General features: G+C 44.3%; 1 protein-coding gene across 4 annotated transcripts in view; it reads left to right on the plus strand.

Moving 5' to 3' along the window:
- Osbpl1a (oxysterol binding protein like 1A) overlaps positions 1 to 25,921 on the plus strand; it is a 186,476-nt gene that overhangs the window by 106,932 nt on the left and 53,623 nt on the right. For 2 of the 4 annotated variants that reach the window (XM_075969282.1, XM_075969283.1), the window contains 2 exons: positions 3,047 to 3,209; positions 24,157 to 24,313. In XM_075969282.1, coding sequence (XP_075825397.1) covers positions 3,047 to 3,209; positions 24,157 to 24,313 — 320 coding nt within the window. The remainder of the gene's footprint in view (positions 1 to 3,046; positions 3,210 to 24,156; positions 24,314 to 25,921) is intronic. The other 2 variants (XM_075969285.1, XM_075969284.1) reach the window with 2 other exon arrangements.

Consider the following 25,921-nt stretch of genomic DNA (forward strand, 5'->3'; position numbering starts at 1 on the left):
GTCATTGTACCTGGTGTTCCATGAATACTCATCAGTGGTCTCCAGTTATTAGATGTCTTTGTCAAATGATTTATTATCTCTGCCCCACCCACCCCATATAAAACATAGGTAGATAGCAGGGTGCTTTCTAGAAGGAAATAGAAGATAAAATGTATGTAGACTGGCTAGCACATGCTTTTTTTAAACCTGGATTGCCTAGATGGCATCTGTTCCTTTGGGAAACATTCCCCGAAGAGTTCATCTTCTAGCAGGAAATGGAATAAAATGGAAGTGGTTTGAGGAGATAGACTCTTCAAATTGTGTTAGTCTTTAAGGGGCTACAGACAGAGTAGCGCACATGCGTCCTGTGAGGTAGATGGTAGGAATGTCCTGCTTTCTAATAGCTCTAATGTATGTTCACTTGATACACATTGGTTTTTGTTTACAGATCATAGTCTAAAGTTTTCTAACATAATTGTAAACACATGGTGGGGTCCACTAATTCTGTGAAGAGAAGTCTGTGTTCCTTTAATAATGATAGGATAGTTATAATAGCTTGAATGTTTGAATGCTTTAAAAAAAAAGTCTTGCAATCATATGCACGTGTTGGTAGGACATAAACTTGGCAAATCCACACTTGGAATCAGTCATACGGTGGAATCTTATGAAGGTGCTGTTTCTGTTACAGCATGGGGTCAGGAAGAGCCTTTAGAAGGTGACTGTTTTATAAACCTGCACTCTGCAGTCTCTCCACTGAAGTTCAACACTGACTTTTCAGTGCAGGGTTAACCTGGATAACCTGGAATTGCCAGGACTGTAGAAGGCCTGGACTTCCTCTGCCCACTGGACAGTATCAACCTGCCATTAAGCATTCTCTCAGGTGCTTTCTTGCAGGGAGAAAGCTTTCCTGCTGCTGAGGTTTCTTTGTCATGCACTTCCCTTACTGTAGGGGAGAGTATGTTTTTGCAGGTAGTTTTGTGGTAAGGCTTCTTCAGTGGCATAAGAGCTTTCTCAGATCAACTGACAGATGAACAAGTTCACAAAGGAGAGTAGTTTCCCCCACCCCCACTCACTGTCTTCACTAACAAGTGAGGACAGATGTAGGTGTGGCAGGAAGGGAGTAAGCTTATTTTCGGTGAATAAAGGCTCACTTGTGGTTTGAATAAGATTTTCTAGAGAGGATTAAATGTTTGAAGGCATTGATCAATGTTGTCATTCGACTAAAATTTATATAAATTTAGCATTCAAATAAAAGCATTTATTAAATGGAAAGAATTATTCTTCTATTATATTTAAAGGTACATTCCAGCCATAGTATAAGCTTTTCAAACTTCTCTGGAGACATTATTTTGATTATGAGAATATTTACAAGTGTTTTTGAGTTTGTTACAAACTACAATTATGTGTCTTAAAGTTTTTGTGCTTTTGTGTATTATCTTGTCTCTGTTTAGGATTACATATATATATATATATATATATATATATATATACATATATTGCTATTTTTATTTCATTATCACAGCTCTAATAATTATAATCTCATTGCTCTAAAGATAAACACTAAAGTACCTGAGGACTGGATCTGTTTCCAAGATGATAAAGGTTTAATTCTGTCCAATGAAGTGAGCCTTGAAGCCAAACTATATTTGAGTTGTTCCCAGAATTATTCTTAGTAGAGCATTAGACCTGATGTGCAACCATAAGGACCTCAGGGCCACTCAGGGTCCTGGAGTCAGAACAGAGGGAAATGCTTCATCCTTGGAGGTTAGAGAGGAGCATGGGAGAAATGTCAGGAGGTGAAAGGGCTAGAATCAGTAGAGGGAGCAATGCAAGCGGACCTTGTGAAAGCGGTCCCAGCTCTCATTTCTAAAGGTCTGACCTGAAAGAGAGCTGGGAGGCAGCTGCCTCATCTGTGCCCTTTAAGCTGCTTGTGTGGCCCTGGGTCTGGGCCTACCTCTGTGGTCTGCTTGGGAGGGAGGGGAAGTCAGAACAGGCTCCTGTCTCAGCAGCACCAGAAGCACGAGTCTGCAGTATAAAACACTGATTGACAGAGGTGCTGGTTTCTTGTCTCACTCTATCCTAGACTGGCTCCAAATTCTCCATTCTCATGCCCGCCCCATCATCCCAAATCCTGGGATTGCAGGCATGTAAACCACAGCCAGCTTTAAAAGGGGCATTTTATGTTTGGGGATTGTATCTGAGAAATAGACTCTGCTGCTAGATTGGAAATACATGTTTAAAGAGCTGAACACTGCTCAGATTATGAGGTAATGGGGGAAACTACAGAAAGCACTCCTGAGGACACATGGTACCCACTGGTGGCAGCCCTGGCTCGAAAATAAGGTGCTAAGCAAGACAGAGGGTTAGCAGTATTTCTAGAGTTCTTGATGCAAAATTCGATAAAACTCAGGACCAAGCCACGTGCCTGCTGATTTGTGAGGTTTGGAGGGCCAGGTTGTCTTGAATTGTTAGACAAGGGGCAGTACTAATATCAGATGCTGACATGCCTGACTAAACTTTACCTTTTCTGTAACTTTTTTTTTTTAGTCTACTAAATTAAAGGCAAAACGTAGAATTGAAGTAGAAACAGGGAATTGAAAATAGGTAGTAAAATTTTTGTTTCTCTTTATTTTATATTCCAACTATTTGGAAAATAAACTAGGAGACTCCATCCAGTTTTGTGGACATTTTAGCATTTAAGATGATGTGAAACCAAGCTCTGCTGAAATGATTGTTTTAATTTTAAGATTAGTATTGAGGAAGAAATGCATTATTTTAAAATACAGTTTCCAAGTTGACTAATGCCTTTTCTTTCACTAGCATCTCAGAGTTTGAGCTGAATCTGTTTGGTAGTTCGCAGTCTATTTTCATTAGCTAACTGTTGTGAGAAAAGGCCCCCTGGGAAGAATAAGATCATCTTAGTAATTTTGCTCTTTCATCTGTGCGTGTATATAGCTCAACTGCTTTCGTTTCTGATATTGCAGTCGAATTAGATCAAAAGCAAGTAATTTTCACATCCTCTATACTTCCTGTCGCTCTGAACTCTTGTATATCTGTATTCTTCTAGGTGAGGAATTTTAAATTGGAACAGGAACAAGAAAAAAACAAAATTTTGTCAGAAGCACTGGAAACTTTAGCCACCGAGCATCATGAACTAGAGCGATCCCTGGTTGAAGGATCCCCGCCTGTCAGCATCCTTAGTGAGGACGAGTTCTATGATGCGCTGTCAGGTAACTCCTGCCTCATTTCTCCTGTGTTGTTGGAAGTGTGGAGTCCACCACTCAAGAGTCTTTGTAAGAGCGACTGTCACCTGGAATTTCCCAGAATAAACTTAAAGTGGTTTATCAGTGTAGCTCCTTTAGCTACTGTGTAGTACATATGTGTGTGCGGGTGTGCACATGTGCATGCACAGGTGTTCATTTGTGGAGTACGTATGTGTGTGTGTGTGTGTGCATGCACAGGTGTTCATTTGTGGAGTACGTATGTGTGTGTGCGGGTGTGCATGCACAGGTGTTCATTTGTGGAGTACGTATGTGTGTGTGCGGGTGTGCACATGTGCACGCACAGGTGTTCATTTGTGGAGTACGTATGTGTGTGTGCGGGTGTGCATGCACAGGTGTTCATTTGTGTAGTACGTATGAGTGTGTGCGGGTGTGCACATGTGCATGCACAGGTGTTCATTTGTGTAGTACGTATGAGTGTGTGCGGGTGTGCACATGTGCACGCACAGGTGTTCATTTGTGGAGTACGTATGTGTGTGTGCGGGTGTGCATGCACAGGTGTTCATTTGTGTAGTACGTATGAGTGTGTGCGGGTGTGCACATGTGCATGCACAGGTGTTCATTTGTGTAGTACGTATGAGTGTGTGCGGGTGTGCACATGTGCACGCACAGGTGTTCATTTGTGGAGTACGTATGTGTGTGTGCGGGTGTGCACATGTGCACGCACAGGTGTTCATTTGTGGAGTACGTATGTGTGTGTGCGGGTGTGCACATGTGCACGCACAGGTGTTCATTTGTGTAGTACGTATGAGTGTGTGCGGGTGTGCACATGTGCATGCACAGGTGTTCATTTGTGGAGTACGTATGTGTGTGTGCGGGTGTGCACATGTGCATGCACAGGTGTTCATTTGTGGAGTATGTATGTGTGTGTGTGGGTGTGCACATGTGCACGCACAGGTGTTCATTTGTGGAGTACGTATGTATGTGTGCGGGTGTGCACATGTGCATGCACAGGTGTTCATTTGTGTAGTACGTATGAGTGTGTGCGGGTGTGCACATGTGCACACACAGGTGTTCATTTGAGTGCAGGCACATGTGCACCACTGTGTGTGTGTGTTTGTCATCAGAAGACAGCCTTGGGTGTTAGTTCTTGTCTCCCATCTTGTTTAAGACAGAGTTGTTGTTCACCACTACACCTGCCCAGCAGTTCCCAGGGGACACCTCCCCCCCAACACACATGCCCTCTTCTACTCCTGTCTGGCCATAGGAGCGCTAGGCTTGTATGTTCACCACTGCTTCTGTCTTTACTTGGGTTCTGGGCTTTCAAACTCACATCTTCATGTTTACATGGCACTAAGCCACGTTCCCAGCCCAGCTAGTGTGTGTGTGTGTGTGTGTGTGTGTGTGTTATGACAAGAATTGGAAGATCGGTGACAAAAGTTCAACACTGAGTGGGTGAGGTAGCTTTCCCTGGTAGAGGGTACTTGCAGCCAAGCAAGAACCAGCTCTCGGAAGTTTTTCACTGACCACACGATATACTATGACATGTATGCCCTTTCAAATAAGTAATTTTTTTTTTATCTAAAGAGAGTTGCTACCTCAAATAAATCAAAGTGGAGTTAACTTTATTTTGAAAATGTACAATATGCTAGAATTAGAATATCTTCAAAACTGCACACATTTTATTTGCTCCTTTTTCAGTGACCTCTGGTGATAGCTCTTGTCACCTTCTGTTTCTAAGGAAACAGAAAGAGACAGTGGGTTCTGTCTTCAGAAAGACCTTTAGCATTTAGTATGCTGGAGGCCAGAGTGTAACTGGCACAGAAGAAAGGAAGTCCTTAACTTTGCCCCAGAAATTGTGTACAGCAGAGCACATATCCCTTATGAGCGTGGACTCAGAGCCTCCAGCCCTGAGAGACATGGACAGCTGAGGGATGAACGTGGGAGAGCTGTGGACAGTGTGGAGGAGGTGGGCTACTAAACAGTTTGGATTCTGTGTATGTGTGGGGTACTTTGTAGGCCAGGCTGGACTTGAACTAATCATCCTGCCTTAGTCTCCCAAGAGCTGGATCACAGGCATGTGCCATCGAACTTAACTGACTTCTGAGCTTAGAAGTTGACATTAGAAGATTTGAGATGAATATGAATGGGAGAGAAAGGTATTTAGAGACCATGAGACTGAGACATTATTTTATGGAAGGGAATGGAAGAGAGGAAGCATGGTGAGAGAGAGGGCAGGAATGAGAACAGGAGGGTAAGCCAAGGAAGCTGTGGCAGTGGGGCTAGCACAGGGACGGAAGACAGTAACTGCAGGGTTGTAGACTCGAAGGAGTATTCACTTCATAAGACAGGATCAAACTTTGTTAGAAATACAGGGGAGTTAAATCAGAGGAACGTATTTTCACAGTCAGACGTGAGATAATCAAAAGACGGTGGTGGGGACTGTCAGTTTAATGTGGGGTGTGTAAAAGTAGCGACTCATGCTGGGAAGGGAAGAGGATGTCGGATCTGAGTACAGAATGAACTTGAGTGAAGGTTTTACTCTTGCAGGAGGTAAGAAGGTGGTGCAATTAACACTGCAGGTGGCTTATACTTCTTGTACCTCAACCCTGTGCTTTGTCCATTGGTATTAACTTGTGGATTCTGTGAGCGACTTCCCAAAGGAAAATCAGTAGAGGGATTCTTGTATGGTGGTTTGAATGAAAAATGTCCCCCATAGGCGTACATATCTCAACATTGCATTCCCAGTTGGTGGCACTGTTTTAGGATGCTGTAGAATTATTAGAAGGTGTGTAATCTTGCTGGAGGAAGCATGTCAGTGGGCTGAACATTGACTTCTAGTTTACCCTCTCTGCTTCATGGTTGATGTTGGAGATGTGATGTTACAGCTTCTGGCTCTGGCTGCCTGCTGTCATGTCTCCTCACCATTAGCCCAAATAATCTCTTTTCCTTAAGTTGCCTTAGCCATGGTGTTTATCACAGTAATAGAAAAGACACACTGAAATACACATGGGTTTTTCCTCAGAGCTTAGTGTTTGTGTTTTTCTTTTTTGAGACAGGGTTTCTGTGTGTAGCTTTGGTGCCTGTCCTTGAACTAGCTCTTTTAGACCATGTTGGTTTCGAACACACAGAGATCCTCCTGCCTTTGCCTCCCAAGTGCTGGGATTAAAGGCGTGCGCTACCACCCCCCAGCTCAGAGGTTGGAAATTGTTGTAGGCACATATAACTGCGTGTGTGTGTGTGTGTGTGTTCATGTGTGTGGTGGCCTTGGGGAGCAGAGGTGTTGGAGTCCCTGAACTGGATTACAGATAGTTGTGAGCTGCCTAGCATGGGTGCTGGGAACCAAACTTGAGTGCTCTGGAATAGTACTAAGTGCTCTTGGCTGCTGAGCCATCTCTCCAGGCCCTTCTTCAGAGGTTAGTAATGGCTTGATAGCCCCCTTCCAGGCCTTCTTCCAAGCATTCACAAGTATATAGACTTATATACATTAGGGCTCAAAAAACATGACTTTAAGTACATATTTGATTGTTCTGAATGAGTTTTTCACTTAGCCGTGTGTCTCTGGACTCCTTTTCAGTGTTGCAGCTGCAGCTTAATCTTGTTCTGTGCATGTAGTATGATTTCCTTAACCATCCCCTTCTGGGATGACATTAGCAGCTGCTGCCATCTCTCTGCTTCTGGGTATGTCAATAGCAGTCACCCCTGGGAGGAGGAGATAGCAGGAGCTGGAGTTCCTTTGACAGCACTCCCACATCTGCTTCTTGGTCAGGTGGGATTGTGTCTGTTGCTCTGGCTTGTTGTGTCGAGCAGGCTCCTGAGGCCGAGTCCTAGTCGAGCTAATAGCATATTGTCTGTTGACTGTAAGAAATCAAAAGAGGGACAGGGCCAACCCTTGAATGGCCCTCAAGTTTCGTTACGTCTGTTTAAACACAGCAGTTCATCTGCGGCGTCTCTAATAATTCTTGATGCAAATTTAGGGAATCATAGAACAATGCAAAAGCTGCATTGAAATGAAGCCTGATACCTGTGGTCAAGTCCTGCCCTGCTGTTGACCTGGCTGCACAATTCACGGAGACCAGAGGAGCTCTTGCTGAGTCATGACGTCATTTCACACACAGTGTCTTCACACTTCCTCCTTCACTTCTGTTAGGAAAGAACAAACCCTTAGTAGGCCAGCCTTTAATTGTCTTGCTGTCCATGCTTTCCCAAGGAAGCTTAGTTATTGCTTCATTCACTAATGTTAAAATACATGTAACTTAAAATTAAAGATTGATTTAGAGTTCCAGCACTTAAAAGTCCTAACATCAGCTGGGTGGTGTTGTTGCACCCTTTTAATCCCAGTACTTGGGAGGCAGAGACAGGAAGATCTCTGTGAGTATGAGGCCACCCTGGTCTACAGAGTGAGTTCCAGGACAGTCAAGGATATACAAAGAAATCCTGTGTTGAAAAAAGCAAAACAAATCCCCACATCAAGGCATCAACTGGGCTGTGTTCTTTCTAGTGGTTCTTTGCCATAGTGGCCCGCCTGCACTCCTTGACTCCAGGCTCCTTCCACATCTTCAGAGCCCGAGTCTCTGATTCCATGGATCCTTCCTTCTGAAAGGATCCCACGATTACACTGGGCTCACCCAACAAATCTGGGACATTTTGCCATCCCTGAAATTTCTAGGCCAGGTAGCTTAATCATGCCCCCTTCCTCTTTAACCAGTATTCTTAAATATAACTTATTTAGCCCATATAATGAACGCTACCTGCATGTGTGTTTTCAGGGGTGACCATTTGGCACTGGACAGCCAGTTGTTGTGCACTTCCTGGAGTGACTTTTGCCACCTCTCTGGTTCCCAGCTCTCCTCCATTGCTTATGAGGCTCTTCTCTAGCCAGTTTGACTTGTTCGTTGGTGTCAACTTGTTTAGCTCATGTTTTGGCAGTTATGTTACAGGTGTAGCTTCTGATATTACTAGGAGGCACAACCTCTCAGCAAACTCCCTGACCCTCTGACTCCTACAGTCTTTCTGCCCCTCTTCCTCAGTGTTCTTTGAGTTTCCAGTCTAGGAATAGTTTGCAGATATATCTGTTGGGTCTAGGCTCCATGACTGTGTGCTTGGATTGGTTATTGTTTTCTGTTTGCAAAGAGAAATTTCCTTTTTAAGGGGGGAAGACTATACTTATCTGTGTATATAATGACAAATATTTAAAGATTGTTATTAGAGATTATGCTGGTTTAGTAAATTAATGTTTCATATTTTTCTCTAATAACCATGACTTTATGAGAACTGGCTAGAGGGATGGCCTAACCATTAAAGGCTAGGCTCACAACCAAAAATATAAGAGAACTGAGTGACTAGCTGAGTTTCCAGTACCAAGCATATCTCCCTCTTTTTGAACAGGTCTTACATGCAATTGGAGAGCTGTTAGTTACTGCCAATGTATGTGTACTACTACGGTATCCATCGTGCTGTTGTGCCCTGCTGGTCATTGATGTAACTCACAGGCATCATAGCTGGGTAGGACTATTGGTTGCTTCCCTCCTTTGGAAGCTTCCATGGTAAATTCTAGTACCATGAAAGCTAGTACTAAGGGAGAAGATTTTCAGAACGGTTCTAACTCAGTGATCTCTGGTTCCTGTTTCTGAAGTGCATGGTGTCTTCAGCAACAGAGATTTTGTAGGCAGAGTTTTGACCTCGGCCAGCTCTGAAATAACCACACAGAGACTTATTAATTATAGATTCTCAGTTAGTAGCTTGGGCTGATTTCTGACTAGCTCGTACAAGTTAAATTAACCCATGTTTCTATCTATGCTCTACCACTTGGCAGTTCCCTTCTTCAGCATGATATCTTCATCTCCTGCTTCTTCTGTGTCTCTCTGGCTACTCCATCCTCTTCTCCCAGTGCTCTCTTTTTGTCTGCAAGTTCCACCTGACCGTTTTTTTGCCTAGTTGTTGGTCAGTCAGTTCTTTATTAACCAATGGGAGTAATACATATTCACAGTGTTCAAAAAGATTGTTTCACAGCAGGCTTTACCTTCCAATTCGAGGGCTAACCAAGAGCATTAGCAACAGGCTGTATAACTTTGGGAGTCTCTTGGACAGCCCTGACCAACACAAAAGAGGTTCTCTCTCTCTCTCTCTCTCTCTCTCTCTCTCTCTCTCTCTCTCTCTCTCTCTCTCTCTCTCTCTTCTCTCTTTTCTCTCTCTTCTTCCCTCCCTCCTTCCTTCCTTTGATCCTGTGAGTTGTTCAAGCATCCTTGTTATTTTACTCACCTCTCCTTCATCTGTATTTTAATGAGAGCCTTTGAGGTCCAGCCCCAAGGTCCTCTTCAGGGTTCAGATTGGAAGCTACAACAAGTGGAAAGAACTTTATCTAAGGGCTATCTGAGAATGAGTGAGTTCTCACACCATGCTGTTCCAAAGAAACTCTTTATCCTTCTGCTTTTATTCTAATTCTCCTGTCCTCTTCCTGATTCCTCCTGGCTTCTTCTAGCTTTCATCCTCCAGCCTAAAATCTCTCTCTCCCAGGAGCTTTGAAGCCATAAAGAAATCACAGAAATTACCTCTCCTTGGTCAGAAGCACAGTCCTAGGGTAAGTGATAGGAGCTGAGCCATTGCCATGGCAGCACAGGGTCCAAGGTTACAAGAGTAAAACAGCGACCAGAGTGTGCGTGTACAGTGCACAGCTTTATTGATTTTGAGACATAGGTCTATTGTTAACAGACTTAGCAAGCAAAGAGTTGGCATGTTTTTCCTAGGGTGTTTGCATAGCAACCTGATTACACATCTGTGACTCTGACCTTGTGCATAACTGCAAAGTTCCAAACTTAAGATCTATTTACAAAACGCCTTTAGTCTAGTTTGAACTTGCTGTAAGGTAAAAGTGAACTAATTGTGTGCAGTTGCTCTGAGCAAAAGAACAAGGCAGGCTTTTGAGTGACCACAGATCTTGTGGGACAGATAGATCCAGTTATGAAGCATGTCCCAGTATATATTCTATAATCAAAACTATATAGCTACATGAAAAGCCACCTTCCTGACCACCCACAGATATATGTGTCCATAGGATTGAGATGTAACCATGAGATTACATATACACATCACACATAATTACATACTACAATTCAGTTATTGGGGAGACACCAAGCTGCTTTAGCAACAGTGAGCAACAGTTTCCAGAGTCCATGGTCCTGCAGACCTTGCCTGAGCAAGATTAATCTCCATTAGAGAATCAATCCTTTGGTGGTTGACATTTGAACACTAGTTGTCACCTGCTGTGTATTCCCATGGCCTCTGACAATGGTTACTTTCTTCCACCTCCTCTAAAGAGACTCCCTTTCCCATTTCCCCTCCTAGATCCCTTGTATTCTGCCATTCCCCTTTACCCTCCTTTCTCCCCTTTATCTCTATCTACCTCCCTCTTCCTCTCTAAGAGCCCCCGTTTCCCCGTTTCCCTGATCAGATCACTTACACCCTACTATTAACTTCTCTATTGTTCCCAAACTCCTAATCTGGCAATAGCCCCATTTTAATTTCCTGGTTTCTGTAGTTACTACAAGCTATGTATTTGCATGTGAAGATTTGGCACTTGGAGCCTCCAAAAAGAGAGAACATGGGCCATTTGTCTTCTGGTCTGATTTACTTTCTCACTGTGATCTGTCCTAGTTCCATCCAGTTTCCTGAGAAGGTCATGACTTCATTTTTCTTTAACTCCAAGTAGTATACTACAGTGTAGATGTAAAACAGTTCGTTGTCTATTTGTTGGTTATAGAGCATTTGTTTCCATTGTCTGATTCTTGTGAGTAGAGAAGCAATGAGCATGGCTGAGCTAGCATCTGTGGAGTAGGGTGTTGAGTCCTTTGGGCATATGCCAGGGAGTGAAATAGGTGGGTAATGTGCTAGACTTATTTTTAGTTTTTTGAGAATTCTCCATGCTGATTTCACAGTGGCTGCACTGGTTTGTGATCTACTAACAGTGAATGCGGGTCCTTTCCCCCTGCGTGCCCCACGGCGCCTGTTGTAGGTTATTCCACTGATCTTTGGCATTCTGACAGGGGTGAGATGAAATTTCAAAGTTGTTTTCATTTTAAGTTTCCTAACTGCTAAAGGTTAGGAAAACTAAATTTGAGAAATTAGCTGTTATTTTTCTTCTTTTGAGAACTTCATTTGGGTTCCAGACCCACTTTTCAAATAGGCCATTTGCTTTGTCTAATTTTTAAGGCAGGGACTTTCACTGGGCTAAGCTGTGCATTTCAGCCGGGCTGGCTGCCAGCGGGTAGCTGAGATCCACTTGTATCTGCCTGCTCGGTCCTGGGGTCAGAGACAGATGCGGCTATGCCTGGCTTTTATGTGGGTGTGGGGATCTAAGTGTAGTTTTCATTATTGTATAGCAAGTACTTTACTCATGGGACAACATTACTAGCTTTTTTTTCATTTTGTTTGTTTATTTGTTTTGTTTTTTGTTTCATTTTTAAAATTAGTTTATTTTGAGGCAGGGTTTCTCTTAGTGTCCCTGGCTGTCCTGGAACTTGCTCTCTAAAGCCAGGCTGGCCTTGAACTCGAGTTGCATGTGCCTCCATTACCTGGCCATTAATAGCTTTTACTTTAAAGTTTGCTTTCTCTTGACCCTTTTGTCACCCTCTTTTAAAAGTAAAAGGGTTCTTTGATTTGACTGGATGGGATTTCACATTTCCCTGTGTCCCCTTGAGCATTTCCAGATACACAGAGCCAATGGAAATTTACTACCATGGTGGGCGACACCCATTATGGCACAGAGCCAGAGTGACTTGTAATAATTTTCCCAACCATGTGGGATCTCTTGAGAAAATTACTTTTCCAGTATGCTTAGTGACTAAATATTTTACACAATTACATAAAGTGGACAGATTTTTTCCTTACAATTTTATTAAATTCACTTGAGTTAAATGATTTAAAAGGAGAAAAATCTAATGAGGCATCACATTTTGTGTTCACTGGGGTGTGTGCATGTCTGTGTATGTAGAATGAAATGACTATATCCAGTAAAATCCCAACTGTGCTTAGTGGACATATTATGGGGGAAAACTCCAAGCATTTGCTACATATTTCAAACAAAAAGATTTAACAAGAAGCCAAATGCTAGTTAGTTCTGTGAAAAAGCTTCATTCTACCAGCAAATAGAGTTGTAGAAAAAAGTTTTAAAAAATGTAAGTGGTTCCTTCTATATATTTCTACTTCTCAATTTCACTGTTTGCTTTAAGCTGTTTTCTTCTCTTCCAGAGCCCATGGCTTTCAGACATCCCTTCTCCAGAGTAGACCCCTCTTCTGGAGCCGTGTATTGCACGGTACCTGGCACTTCTCCAGAGTAGACCCCTCTTCTGGAGCCGTGTATTGCACGGTACCTAGCACTTGGAGATGCACAGCAGCCACACTTTCTAAAAGCTCGGTGACTGGACACCGACCAGCCTGCCTTACGAATGTATTGAGTGTCAGCAGGAGACTGAGGTTATTAGTGCTTGCTGACTTCATACATCCCAATCACTGCTGCGATTCTGTGCTGGTGGGGGATGGGTGGTGGCAGAGGGGCAAAGAATGAGATGGGCCCAGAAATTAGACTTGTGCTTAAGTAACCGTCAGGCAGCACTATGGGACCCCAGAGCAGGAAGCAGCAGCAGCTTGGGGAGAAATCAAGTTGTAGACTTTGAGTCTAAAGTGATCTGCTGAGGGATTATTTTTCTGTCATTTAATGCCATTTTATTGTTCAGTGTTAACAGAGAAGTCCCTGCCTTTGACTCTTGTGAGCTCGGGATGATTCTTATGTTTACTCTCGTTTTTAGAAACATGCAGAGATTAGTTGCTCAAGAAAGGCTTTCTTGTCAGACTTTCCTCTTACTACTGTTTCAGTTGAATGCCCATGAACTGTACCTGAAATCCAATCATGTGGATTATGTCATTTAACAGAAGCTAGTTTTAACATTTTTAGCAGTCTTAAGTGCAAGGTTTTAATAAATCATACCTTTTATAAATCAGAATTCAAAAATCAAGATGGAAATAACTTGTTTGACATGTAGAGTCAGTGACAAAGAAGAGTTGTGACATGTGTCAAGTGATTGAACCCAGCAGGTGCAGCAGGTGGTAGCTGATACTGGTTTACGTATAGCAGATACAGGATTGGAGCAGCATTATGAATGCTGTTGGAAAAGCTGGAAGGTGCACTGTGAGCATTTACTAAGACACTGTTTGCTACTCTCTGCTTCCATTCCCACTCTCTAACTCTTTCCTTCTGCAGCTTGACTTTTAATAGCTGTGCATTTATCTGACCATCATCTGTGTTGTTTTCCTGTTCTCTGGGCCTGTTGGTGTTTGGTGATCTCAGCCACCTCTTTACATGTCATATTTCTGCTTAATAATCTAAATGCTGCCTTATTTGCATTTTTATAACACTTTTGTTTCTTATCTCCTTAACACTATGACTTCTTGGTTTGACCATTACCAAGCCTCCTCTGTGTGTATGTGCAGCATTGTGGAGAGCACGTGATTGTTACTCCAGCTCCTCTGTGTGTGTGTGCAGCATTGTGGAGAGCACGTGATTGTTACTCCAGCTCCTCTGTGTGTGTGCAGCATTGTGGAGAGCACGTGATTGTTACTCCAGCTCCTCTGTGTATATGTGCAGCACTGTGGAGAGCACGTGATTGTTACTCCAGCTCCTCTGTGTGTATGTGCAGCACTGTGGAGAGCACGTGATTGTTACTCCAGCTCCTCTGTGTGTATGTGCAGCACTGTGGAGAGCACGTGATTGTTACTCCAGCTCCTCTGTGTATATGTGCAGCACTGTGGAGAGCACGTGATTGTTACTCCAGCTCCTCTGTGTATGTGCAGCACTGTGGAAAGCACGTGATTGTTACTCCAGCTCCTCTGTGTGTGTGCAGCATTGTGGAGAGCACGTGATTGTTACTCCAGCTCCTCTGTGTATGTGCAGCATTGTGGAGAGCACGTGGTTGTTACTCCAGCTCCTCTGTGTATGTGCAGCATTGTGGAGAGCACGTGATTGTTACTCCAGCTCCTCTGTGTATGTGCAGCATTGTGGAGAGCACGTGATTGTTACTCCAGCTCCTCTGTGTGTGTGCAGCACTGTGGAGAGCACGTGGTTGTTACTCCAGCTCCTCTGTGTATGTGCAGCATTGTGGAGAGCACGTGATTGTTACTCCAGCTCCTCTGTGTATGTGCAGCATTGTGGAGAGCACGTGATTGTTACTCCAGCTCCTCTGTGTATGTGCAGCACTGTGGAGAGCACATGGTTGTTACTCCAGCTCCTCTGTATATATGTGCAGCACTGTGGAGAGCACGTGATTGTTACTCCAGCTCCTCTGTGTATATGTGCAGCACTGTGGAGAGCACGTGATTGTTACTCCAGCTCCTCTGTGTATGTGCAGCACTGTGGAGAGCACGTGATTGTTACTCCAGCTCCTCTGTGTATGTGCAGCATTGTGGAGAGCACGTGATTGTTACTCCAGCTCCTCTGTGTATATGTGCAGCACTGTGGAGAGCACGTGATTGTTACTCCAGCTCCTCTGTGTATATGTGCAGCACTGTGGAGAGCACGTGATTGTTACTCCAGCTCCTCTGTGTATGTGCAGCATGTGGAGTGTCAGTAGTGGAAGTGCTCTGGTTGTCCTTGTGGCATTTAAAATTACCTATCTGCTTACTCAAGCTGGGCATATGTTGTACGTACATCCTGGTGAATGCAGTTTATCCTTTAAGTTTTGGGTCGACTTTGTGGATTTTTTCCCCTTCCATAGTCTAGGTTCATCTTAGCTCACTATGTAGCCCATGGTGGACTCAAACGCATCCTTCTCTTTCAGTCTTCTGAGTGCTAAGACTATAGGCATACACCACTGGGGTTAGATCGTTTGTGTGTGTGTGTGTGTGTATCTGTCTGTCTCTGTGTGTGTATGGTTTTCTATTATTGACTAAATCAGTGTCTACGTTGGGATTTATTGTGCATTTTGTGCTTCTTAAGCATTGAGAGGATTTTGTTAGTCAAATATATTTTGAATGCTTGGTATCTCAGATGCCTGGTTAGGAATAAATATACCCAGATAAGAAAGATCCAGTCTGTAGTAATAGGGGCGGCGGGGCTGCATCCGAAAACACCCCAGCCGCCTGCCCTGCCCGGCTAGCTTTACCCCGAAATAATTACACGGACACTGTATTCTTTTAAACACTGCTTGGCCCTTAGCTCTAGCCCTTACTGGCTAATTCTGATATCCCAATCAACCCATCTCTAACAATCTGTGAGCACCGGTCTTACCGGGAAGATTCTAGCCTAAGTCCATCCTGGGTCAGAGCTTCATAGCGTGCGTCTTCCCTGGAGCAGGTAGCATGGCGTCTCTCTGAAGTGTCTGCTCCGGAGAGCAGAGCTGCGGAGTCTGACCTCACTTCCTCTTCCTCCCGGCATTCTGTTCTGTTTACTCCACCTACCTAAGGGTGGGCCTATCCAATGGGCCTAGCAGTTTCTTTATTGCTTAACCAATGAGATCAACAGATTGATATATGACACTCCCACATCACCAGTCTTTCTAATCAGTAGGCTTGTTGGCAAGCTAGGAGAGACCACAGCATAGGAGAAAGGGACGTGCATGATATGATAGCTTGTCTTCCAGCCCCCTGCAGCCGCAGTCCTGAGTGCAGATACACACAGTCCACAGACCTCTGTTTCTTTTCTCTGCCCCACCCTACAACCCTGTTCTGACATTTCTTCCTAAACTTTGCTGTGACCCCAAGGTGAAAATCTGTTCCAGCTGTTTTACAGACACCAATTACCTGTATTTCTACAGTGTGCATTTTAGACAGTGGTAATGCTAATATAGCTAAAACTTGTATCTCCTTTGGTAAACTAAAATTTGTATAAGCTTCAAAGAATCAAAGTAATCAAGTTTGGATCCACTTGTCAACAAATTATACAAAAAGGGTTCCAAATGTAAGATTTTTCTTTTTTCTTAAGCTCCTAAACTTTTACTTCTGCCCTGTCTATATCTTAACAGATTTCCACCAGGCTAACGATTACCATCCATGAAACATGTACAAATTAGAAGCTACTGAGTTCTGGACTTACTAAAGGTTAATACGAACCAGTCCAGCTGATGTAAATGCTCCCTGCCCCTTCACCTGGAACAGTTAATTAGACGCTTCTGATAAACAAGCCTTTGACTAACCCGTTCAGCTTTCCTGGGCTTTGACGACCTATTCCTCAGTTCATCTGGAAGCAGCTATGGAAGGTATCTCCCTGTTCAGGCGCCATCTCTGGGGGTTCTGTTTCCCTGTTCAGCCTGTTGGCCCTCAGTCCAAGAGGGGAAAGAGCAGAAAGTACAACAGAAGTTTTGTACGCGGCCATACGCACAGATGGAGATGGCTCTCTGGGAGATGGATTTCAGTGAGTCAGCTCGATTTTATTCCAGAATATAAGGAATATATAGGATTGGGGAGACTGGGGACATACCCTAATTTGTACTAAGTGATGTGCTTCCATCGCAAGGCTTGGTATGTGGCAGTAGGGTCCTATGGCAGAGCTCCTAGCTCAAGTCTTCTCAGCAGGGATCTGTGCCAAAGGGCAAGCTGAAGACGAATCAGGCATCTGATCTAGAGACAGTTTTTAGATAAGGTCAGTCCACTAGGCCCAGGGATTCTCCAGATAAGGACAGGTAGAGAGCAGGAAGCCTTGCTGGGGAGGGAGGGAGTTTCCATATTGGCAAGCTTAGAGAAAGCTGCCAGGCTGTGGCAGACTGTGATCTCCAACCAGCCAGCAGTGTGATCCGACAACTCCTGCCAATGTGAGTCCAACTCCAAACTCTGTGACCTGACCCAGTGCAGCACCATTCTCTGACTGCCCTCCTCTCTGGCTGTGCTGTGCCGTCTTGGTCACACACTTTAGCACCAACACCCAGTGTTCTACCTCGCCTTGAAGTCGTTGTCTTCATCCTTCCCACTCCAGCTGATTTGTCATGTTTTCTCAGAAGCTGGCCCTGACTTCCCCAAAATTAGATCCCCCATCTTCTCAAACATGTGGTTTATGTCTATAGTGAGTGGTAGATACTTGGAGGGCATCAGCTGTACCTCATTAATCCCATCAAACTGTGTCTAATATGAGTCCTTCATCTGGTGTGTGGCAGGCTGATCTGCTGGTCACATGAAACTCCCTTTCAAAGTACAATTACTGTGTAACTGGGATTCAGTGCATCTCTCACCTTCCTGAAAATAATTTTGAAAAAAGCTGTCAATCAGGACTAATTGAGAAACTTGAGATTTAGTACTCGGGTGCATTAAGGTTTCCCAAAACCTGGATGTTGTAATTCTTCAACTACACGTAAAGGTCGCACATTGAAAAGAGTGCTAGATGATTCTTTAAGGACCAGGCAGTCGCTTTTGAAAAGCTGTCACAAGCACCACCATACAGTGTGGCTGTCTTGACCTCAGACCTCCTCTGGGGAGGATGTCTAGAATGCCTGTGACCCCCGTGCATGGCCAAAATTCTGTCCATGCTTTTGTTAGATCCTTGCAAATTACTATAGCAGTCTCTTGGCAGCCATCTCTGAAGTCATTTTATTTTCAGTTCATAATTTATTTGAAATACGATTTTGTCAATTTTATTTCTTTGTTCTGCTCACTCATTACTGTATTTTTGAGTTTTATATGGCTTATCTATTACTAAATAGGATTGTGGCACTGACATTGAAAGCTGCACTTTGGGTTATTCTAGGCATTTTAAGAACAGTTCTAGCTGGATGGTGGTGACGCACACCTTTAATCCCAGAACTCAGGAGGCAGAGGGAGGAGGATCTCTGTGAGTTCGAAGCCAGCCTGGTCTACAAGAACTAGTTCCAGGACAGGCACCAAAGGTATACAGAGAAATCCTGTCCGGAAAAGCCAAAAAAAAAAAAAAAAAAAACGTTCTAGTTCATGGCTAATTATAAATAACAAAAGCTTAAAACTGAGCCTGTAACCTTAAGTAAGAGAAGGAAGTGTGATTTGGACACTGTCCACGGTTCTTCCAAGTCTCCTGTGATGTGCTTGTTTGTTCTTGGTCTGCTCTTCAAAGGGCATTGTAGAGCATTCATCGGGACCGCCCAGGAGAATTACTGGCAGGGTTAGATTGTGAACTCTGACCTGTTCTTCCAGATTTAAAATGGTAGGAAGGATTAATTAGTCAACACCTGGAACATGCCTAGGCTCTGAAAGGCAAAGGCAAGGATTGTCTTAATTCTGGAGTGATGTTGGAGCCTCACTATCCCAGTCCCAGTCCTGGGCCCCCTGTTTTTTAGGAAGGGGACTGTGTTAGTCACACTTTGTCACTGTGACACGGCAGCCGAGCAAGTCAACTGGCAGGAGGAAAGGTCCCTTTGCACTCCTAGCCTTAAGTTTAGTAGGCCTGCAGCGAGGCAGAACATCAAGGGAAGGTGGCGGAGGAGCCGCTTACCCCAGATTGGCTGGGAAGTGGGTGAGGGCTGGGCAGGCACCACAAATAAAATACAATCTTTGAAGGCACATTCCTAGTGATCCACTTTCTCCAGTCAGACCCCACTGTCTATGGTTCACACCACCACTGCTTAGGTTCTCAACCTGTGGGTCTCAATCCCTTTGAAATATTTACATTATGATTGAAACAGTAGCAAAATTACAGTTATGAAGTAGCAGTGAATATAATTTTATGGTTGGGGGGGTCACTGCACCACGAGGAACTGTGTTAAAGGATCGCAGTTTGAGGAAGGTTGAGAAACACTGACCTAGGTAGAGCCCTTTTGTCCAATCACTTCTCTGAAGGGCACCTCTGCACATGGTCATTAGTCCACAAGAGAAGAGTATATTTCATATCCAAGCCACCGTACCGCATTCAATTTGAAATGTGTGGAGAATAATTCTGAGTTTTATATGAGTACTTACCACATTGAAAACAACTTTAGAGGGTTTGTATTGTCTCAGCTGTTGTGTTGGTCCTAATGTTTCTCTGTAGAGCTTCGTTCAGCGCTTTTTCTGTACATTACAGCAGCCATGACAACTCAGCTGACTCCTTTAGGAACTAGGTAGGATAGACTCACAAATAGAACTGTACCAGATTCCCTTTCCTGTCTTTGGGCTCTGTGGATAGTCCCAGTTGTCCTGAGAAAGATCAGGGAGTGATGCCAGAAGTTTCAGAGCCCTTCCCTTACCCTGTTTTCAAGGATGGGGTAGCATCTTAAATTTTTGAACCCATTTGCTTATTCTAGGATCATAGGGAAACTCTAGGAGAAAGGTAAATGCCTGTTTGATATGCTGTGGATCTAGCTAAATATTAAAATCAGTTTTTGTTATTACATTTTAAAATGTTAGCAGAAAAATCAGTGGAAATAATTATGTTCCCATATGGTGATCCTTTGATGGAGGTATTGAAATCGGAGCCGAGCAGGCCAGAATTGAATTCATGTATCAAATGTGTAAGGCCTTTGACTTTGCCTTATCAAGTTTTTATTTAGAGCTGCATTTTTGTGGGTTTTTGTTTGTTTTTGTTATTGGTACTATAAAATTTAAAAGCACAAAGTTTATCATGCATTTTTAAATACGCTGTATGGTGGGATTTGGTTCATTGGTATTGCTGTGTGTCACCTTTCCTGTCTGATTCTGTCAGCTTCTCATCACTGACAAATGCCGGAGGTAATTACTAGAAGCAGTAGGTTTATTCTGGCTCACAGTTCTGGAGGTTCAGCCCATTGTCAGCTGGCCACAGTACGTAGACCTGTAGCAGCACACCATGTGCAAGCACACCCAGCCGCACTGCTCACCTGCTGATGAGGAGTGGCTCCTTCGCGGGTACAGCCCGTGTCTTAGTCACTGTTCTGTCGCTGTTAAGACACCATGACCAGGGCAACTCTTACAAAGGAAGCATGTAACTGGGCTTCCTTACAGTTTCAGAGGTAAGTCCATGACCAACATGGCAGGAGTAGGGGGGCTTGCAGGCAGGTACGGACTCGAGAAGTAACTGAGAAAGCCAATTAGATTCACAAGCAGCGGGCAGAGAGAGGGGGTGGGGGAAGGGGAAAGGGGAGAGGGGAGAGAGGAAGAGAGACATTGGGCCTGGCATAGGTTTTTGAAATATCAAACCCCACCCCCACTGACCAACCTCCAGCTAGGACACACCTCCTAATCCTTCCAGTCAGCTCATTAACTGGAGACCAAACATGAAATATATGGGGGCCACTCTCATTCTTCTCCGGACCCAGCGACCACAAGACCTCCCACTAGATCCTGCCTCTTACGGTTCCACTGCCTTTAGGTAGTTTGAAGGTGGGGAGAAAGCTTTTAATATGTGAGCCTTAACTACAAGAATATGTGATATACAAATTGTAACAACGTCTACTTCAAAACTACTGTATCTCCCAAGCTGAAACCACTAGATGTGGTTTCTCCTGATTCTTGTTTTTTGTCTTTATTTTTGTTTTTATGAGTTCTGTGACTTTAAATACTGTGGAACAAGTAGTCAGCACATGGAGACATGAAATACTGTCCTCTCCAATACTGTGTTTTCCTCGTAAGCAGGGATGGATATATTGCCCAGTAACAGCTGATAGTCGAGTTATAAGACCTGGCCTATTGGCAACTTACAATGGAACAGAATTGAACAGATTATGTTGGTGGAAATTTCTTTTCTGCCCGGTGCCATAGCTGTTCAGTCCCAAAGAAACACACAGAGGCTTATATTTTTAATTACAAACTGTTTGGCCTATTGCTTTGACTTATTACTAACTAGCTCTTACAACTTAAATTAGCCCATAATTTTTATCTGTGTTTACCCACGTGGCTTGGTACCTTCTCTCAGTAAGGCATTCTCATTTTGCTTCCTCTGTATCTGGCTTGTGACTGTGTCTCTGCATTTACTGTTCCCAATTTTCTCCTAGTCTGGTCACCCTGCCTATACTTCCTGCCTGCCAGTATGAGTGACAATCTTTACAGTATACAGAGCATTATCCCACAGCAAGGTTACGGGGTTGAATGATCACCAAAGAGGCACTGACAAGCTTTACCAGGAGACCTGAAGATCACCCATGTGGCTAGGCTCTGATGAGGATTGTTAAGCCTCCACACCAGCTACAACTTTGGTGCTGATGTGGGGAAACCGCAGTGGTATGTGTGAATAATGAAGGATTTTTGCATCTGATCTGGATAAATGTGTCTGAATATAAATAGTGCCACCATGGCTCTCCTTTTGAAACAGCCATGCTCTGGGAATGGATTGATGTGTTTGATGCTAAAGGTGTGCTCCTTGCAGGACAGGTCCCTGTTGCAATGAAAGTGGTCTGTGTCACACTGCACTGCCTGTCATGAGGTTCTGCACTTGCCAAGGATGCTGAGCGTCCTCCCTTCCCGCATGATCAACTGCATGGCTCATCATAACCACGTAGTAAAAAGCAGTTGCCTGAAAACAAAAGTTTAGTTACTTTCAATATAAAACAGAAAGGTGTCATCCCTTGATTTGTTTTTATCTTATTTGCCCTTTGCTGGCTTTTGGTGGTTTTTTTCTCCCTTCTTATCCTATGCAGTAGGTACATGATGCACACTCCTTCCTGCATCTTGCTGCTCCCACACAGGCTCATTCTGTCGCCGTTTGCCTGGGACAGTTCCTATGTGGTGACTCTGTTGTCCTTCTCCCTGTTCTTGTCAGCGTACTCAACAGTCAGCAAAGGGCTGACATTGTTCTCCCTGAAGTGGATTGTTGCTGGTGACCACTGCCCCCATTCTGACTTCTACCTTGATACCCGGAACAGTTTACTGAGCACAACTATTGCGCACACTACTGTCTGGGAATCTCATGTGCCTGCCTTGCCCATGGCTCCTACAAAGGCAGGAATGAATTGAACAGTGCCATAGATGGCAGATGAGTCACAATTAGGATTAAAAAATGTTGGACTCTGCAGAATAGAGGTAATTAGTAACCTTTGTCAGAGCTTTCTAGCGATAGGCCAGATAGAGAGGAATTAAAGAGCAAGGTATAAATGGATAAGGGTGGGGAGAAGGAGGGGTAGGAACAGGGAGATGACAAGGAAGAGGGATGCAGGTGCCACTAGCCAGAGAGGACACGGATCTGCTGTGACATCTGATTGTGTGTCCCTGGGATGAACGCGGTGGCCCCATGTCAATGTTTCTAAAATGACTAGCACACTTAAGGAGGGTGGGGCTTCAGCCTGTGTATTTACCACATTGGGATCTTGTTTGGAGAAAGATTATCTTTGCGCATAGAAGCTCCTGCTATCTCTTGTTTACTGTTTACTGTCTCCTTTTTAGTTAAAAAAAATAGAAAAAGCTTTTTTTAAGTAGGCAAGTCCCTTCCTGTCACTTGTGTCTCTTAAATTTCAAACATAATGTCCTATGTATAGCAATGTTTCAGAACATTGTTTGATTGCTTTTTTGCTTTCGACATATAAATTACAAACTAAAAATGCGTTTCAAATCATTCTAAGACAAAGTTGCTTACCTTTTGAAATTCTTCATAGTTTACATGTTTACATATGAACGAATTGCAAGATGCAGGCATGACCCTATTCTCTGCAATCTGTTTCCTGTTTTGATGCATGTGTGGTCCTGTAGCTCCTTGGCTCTGTGCTTTCAGTTGTAACATTTACCATCACATACTCAGGGCAAGGCGGTGGTATGAAATATTATCATATTGCTATGCACAATTTAATGCTTACAAGTAGTTTCTGGAATATTCTGTGTAGTTGTTGAGCCAAAGTTGACCTCAAGGAGCTAAAACTGTGACAAGCCAAACAGGTGGAGGAGGACTACTAGTGTCTTCGTTGTGAGGAGCGGAGGGAACGGAGCTGTGGCCTTCTCCCAGTTGGGACTCAAGGTGTCCTGTTGGTGTAAGCAGCAGTGATACACCTAGGACTGTGGCCAGCCTTGCTTCTTCCGCATCAGCCTGATGGGATGACAGTGAGACTCCATGCGTTGAGCTAGGTACTAGCATGCAGGAAGGTGCTGGGTGCTAGGAAGAAAGCAAACCTAAACCACTTGCTTCTGAGTTGAGCTACAGTATATTTGTAGCAGATGGGCGTTCAGCTCTAACATATACCGAGCAGCTGTGGCAGCCTTGTGAGGAGAGTTTCTGAGGGCGGCACAAGTGAGTAGAGTCAGGTGGGAAGTTGTAGACGGTCCTGAATAGTGCTTTACCAGAGACAGAGACCTCATGGACAGAAATGTCCTAGAGAGGGAGTGCCTATTGCTTTGAGCTGAAACAAACTATAAAATAAGGAGTCAGAAAACTGGTGTTCAGAAACTAAGGCGCTGCCCCCAAGCAGGAGGTTAACAATGTTGATAATCCAGAGCCTTGCCCTACCTTCCCCAAAGCATCCTAGAGATGCTCAGAGGAAAAGCAGACTGTGAAAGTCTGGGCAGTTGCATGGATGGTACAGGAGTGAATCATCATCTTGGTCCCCAGCAAGCAGATGGCTCCATTTTGAATACACAGGCAACTGGGAATGTGGCATTCCCACTCTAGAGCACTTGCCCAATCACTGATGGAAGGATGCCAAGAATGGGGTGGTTCTGTGTTGTTCTATGTGCTTTTAAATTTCCTTTCCTTTTGTTACTGCAGTGATGTGACTTAAACTTCTAAGTATAGCACTGTAGATCTTCCATTATACATGAGTTTTTAAAATTGAACTTTTTGGGGCTAAACTATAGTTAAGATGCCTTGAGAAGGAAGAGAATAGAAACAATCTTTGGCTACCTCTAAGTATATAAAATCAGTTTAATTGTAACTTTATATAAGTGTGCATCTGTCACATAAATCCCTCTGAGTCGCTGTGGGAGCGGGTTCTCTGAAATCCCTGAGGATGTGTTTACGGATGGATTGTGAAAGGGCAAAGCTTGAGTTTCACAGCCCAAGGCTTTGAGAGAGATATCCATCGTTAGTGAAGCCTGTACCCAAGTTCAGTACGTTCACCATGAGCCTGTTCTGCCACAGGTTCCGAGTCCGAGGGGTCCCTGACTTGCGTGGAAGCTGTGACAGCACACTCCTTTGAAGAGAACGAAGTGCCCGTGAGCAGTGGGAAGCACAGAATGTCCGAAGGAAAAGATTGTGGTGGGGGAGACGCGCTCTCCAATGGCATCAAAAAGCACAGGTATGGTAGCCTTGGATGTCATCAGTAGTCATTGGCACACGGCTTAAGGTCATGAAAAGGAGTGCTTTTTCTGCCTCCTCCCCAGTATGGGTGTTTGTGTTGCTCAGTGTGCCACCTCCGAGGCAGAATTAACTGGAGTACTCTTTGTCTGCTTTGAGTAATGTCTGCTGTAGGTGTAGGACCAGAGCACAGGCTTGGCGTCCTTCTGCAGCTGGTCTCTCAGGGGATGTCTAGATCCTTCGGTTGAAGTAAGGCTCTCAGAAGCACCCATTGAAACTGATGCTCTGTTCCGTTTTCATCTTTTATGACTCTGCCTCCCAGTGCTATTTTGGTTCCTCGTCATTTGATCTTGTTGGTTTTGAGAGGGAATAGTAATGGTGCCAGCCTGCTGTCACAGTCTAGTTAAATTTAAACAAAGGCTGTTCCTAAGGCCAGGATTTGCTGAACACATCCACTTTACATGCTCCAATAACATTAGTTTGGTTTTATTCTCCTGATGGGCTGGTGCTAGAGATAATCCGCAATGACAAGATGTAACAGACACCGACAAGATCACAGAGTGGTAGACCGTTGGCTGATGCTTGTATAGAGACATAGTTTGTAAAATTACTAACAAGTGAGATATCTTGTTTTGTTTTGTTTTTGGTAAGGAGATGCTAATGGTTAATTTCTACAAAAGTCTTGTGTGTTTTTACTGTAGATTGTGTAACATTATGATTCTGACCACAATTGTCTCAGGCATTGTCCAGGACCAGCGTGCATGGCACTGCTCTGGTGTGCAGGACTGCTCTGGTGTCCAGGACCAGTGTGCACGCCACTGCTCTGGTGTGCAGGACCAGCGTGCATGGCACTGCTCTGGTGTGCAGGACCAGTGTGCATGGCACTCCTCTGGTGTGCAGGACTGCTCTGGTGTCCAGGACCAGTGTGCACGCTACTGCTCTGATGTCCAGGACCAGTGTGCACACCACTACTCTGGTGTGCAGGACCAGCGTGTACGCCACTGCTCTGATGTCCAGGACCAGTGTGCACACCACTGCTCTGATGTCCAGGACCAGCGTGCACACCACTGCTCTGATGTCCAGGACCAGCGTGTACACCACTGCTCTGGTGTGCAGGACCAGCGTGCACACCACTGCTCTGATGTCCAGGACCAGTGTGCACACCACTGCTCTGGTGTGCAGGACCAGTGAGCCAGAAAGTACAAATATGTTGAGAAAATGTGAAGTATTTAGTTCATATCCTATCTCATCACCCGAGGCTTCAGTGAAAGAGCAAGAACTTTGCCCAGAACGTGTCAGGTTTGTAGAAGAGTCTAGGGACAGCGGGAAGCAGTAGGAAAGGCACTTGAGTCTCTGCTCATTTTGCCTGGAATGTGGAGGGTGGGAGAGTAAGGAGGGAGAACAGTGAAGAGTCTCCAGCAGTCTGGGCATGGGGCATCCTATAACCTGCTGAACATAAGCATGTTTCAGCAGCCCACCCTAGAGAGTCCTGAGGAAGAGCCTGCTATAACAACTCAACAATGTGGAGGTTGGGCGAGGGTACCACTGTGATATGATGTAGGCTGAATATTGTCAGTCAAGTACCTGTTCTTGAAGGCCAGTGCACATC

The sequence above is a fragment of the Microtus pennsylvanicus genome, chromosome 4 (genome assembly GCF_037038515.1).
Source record: "Microtus pennsylvanicus isolate mMicPen1 chromosome 4, mMicPen1.hap1, whole genome shotgun sequence".
Classification (NCBI taxonomy): Eukaryota; Metazoa; Chordata; class Mammalia; order Rodentia; family Cricetidae; genus Microtus; species Microtus pennsylvanicus.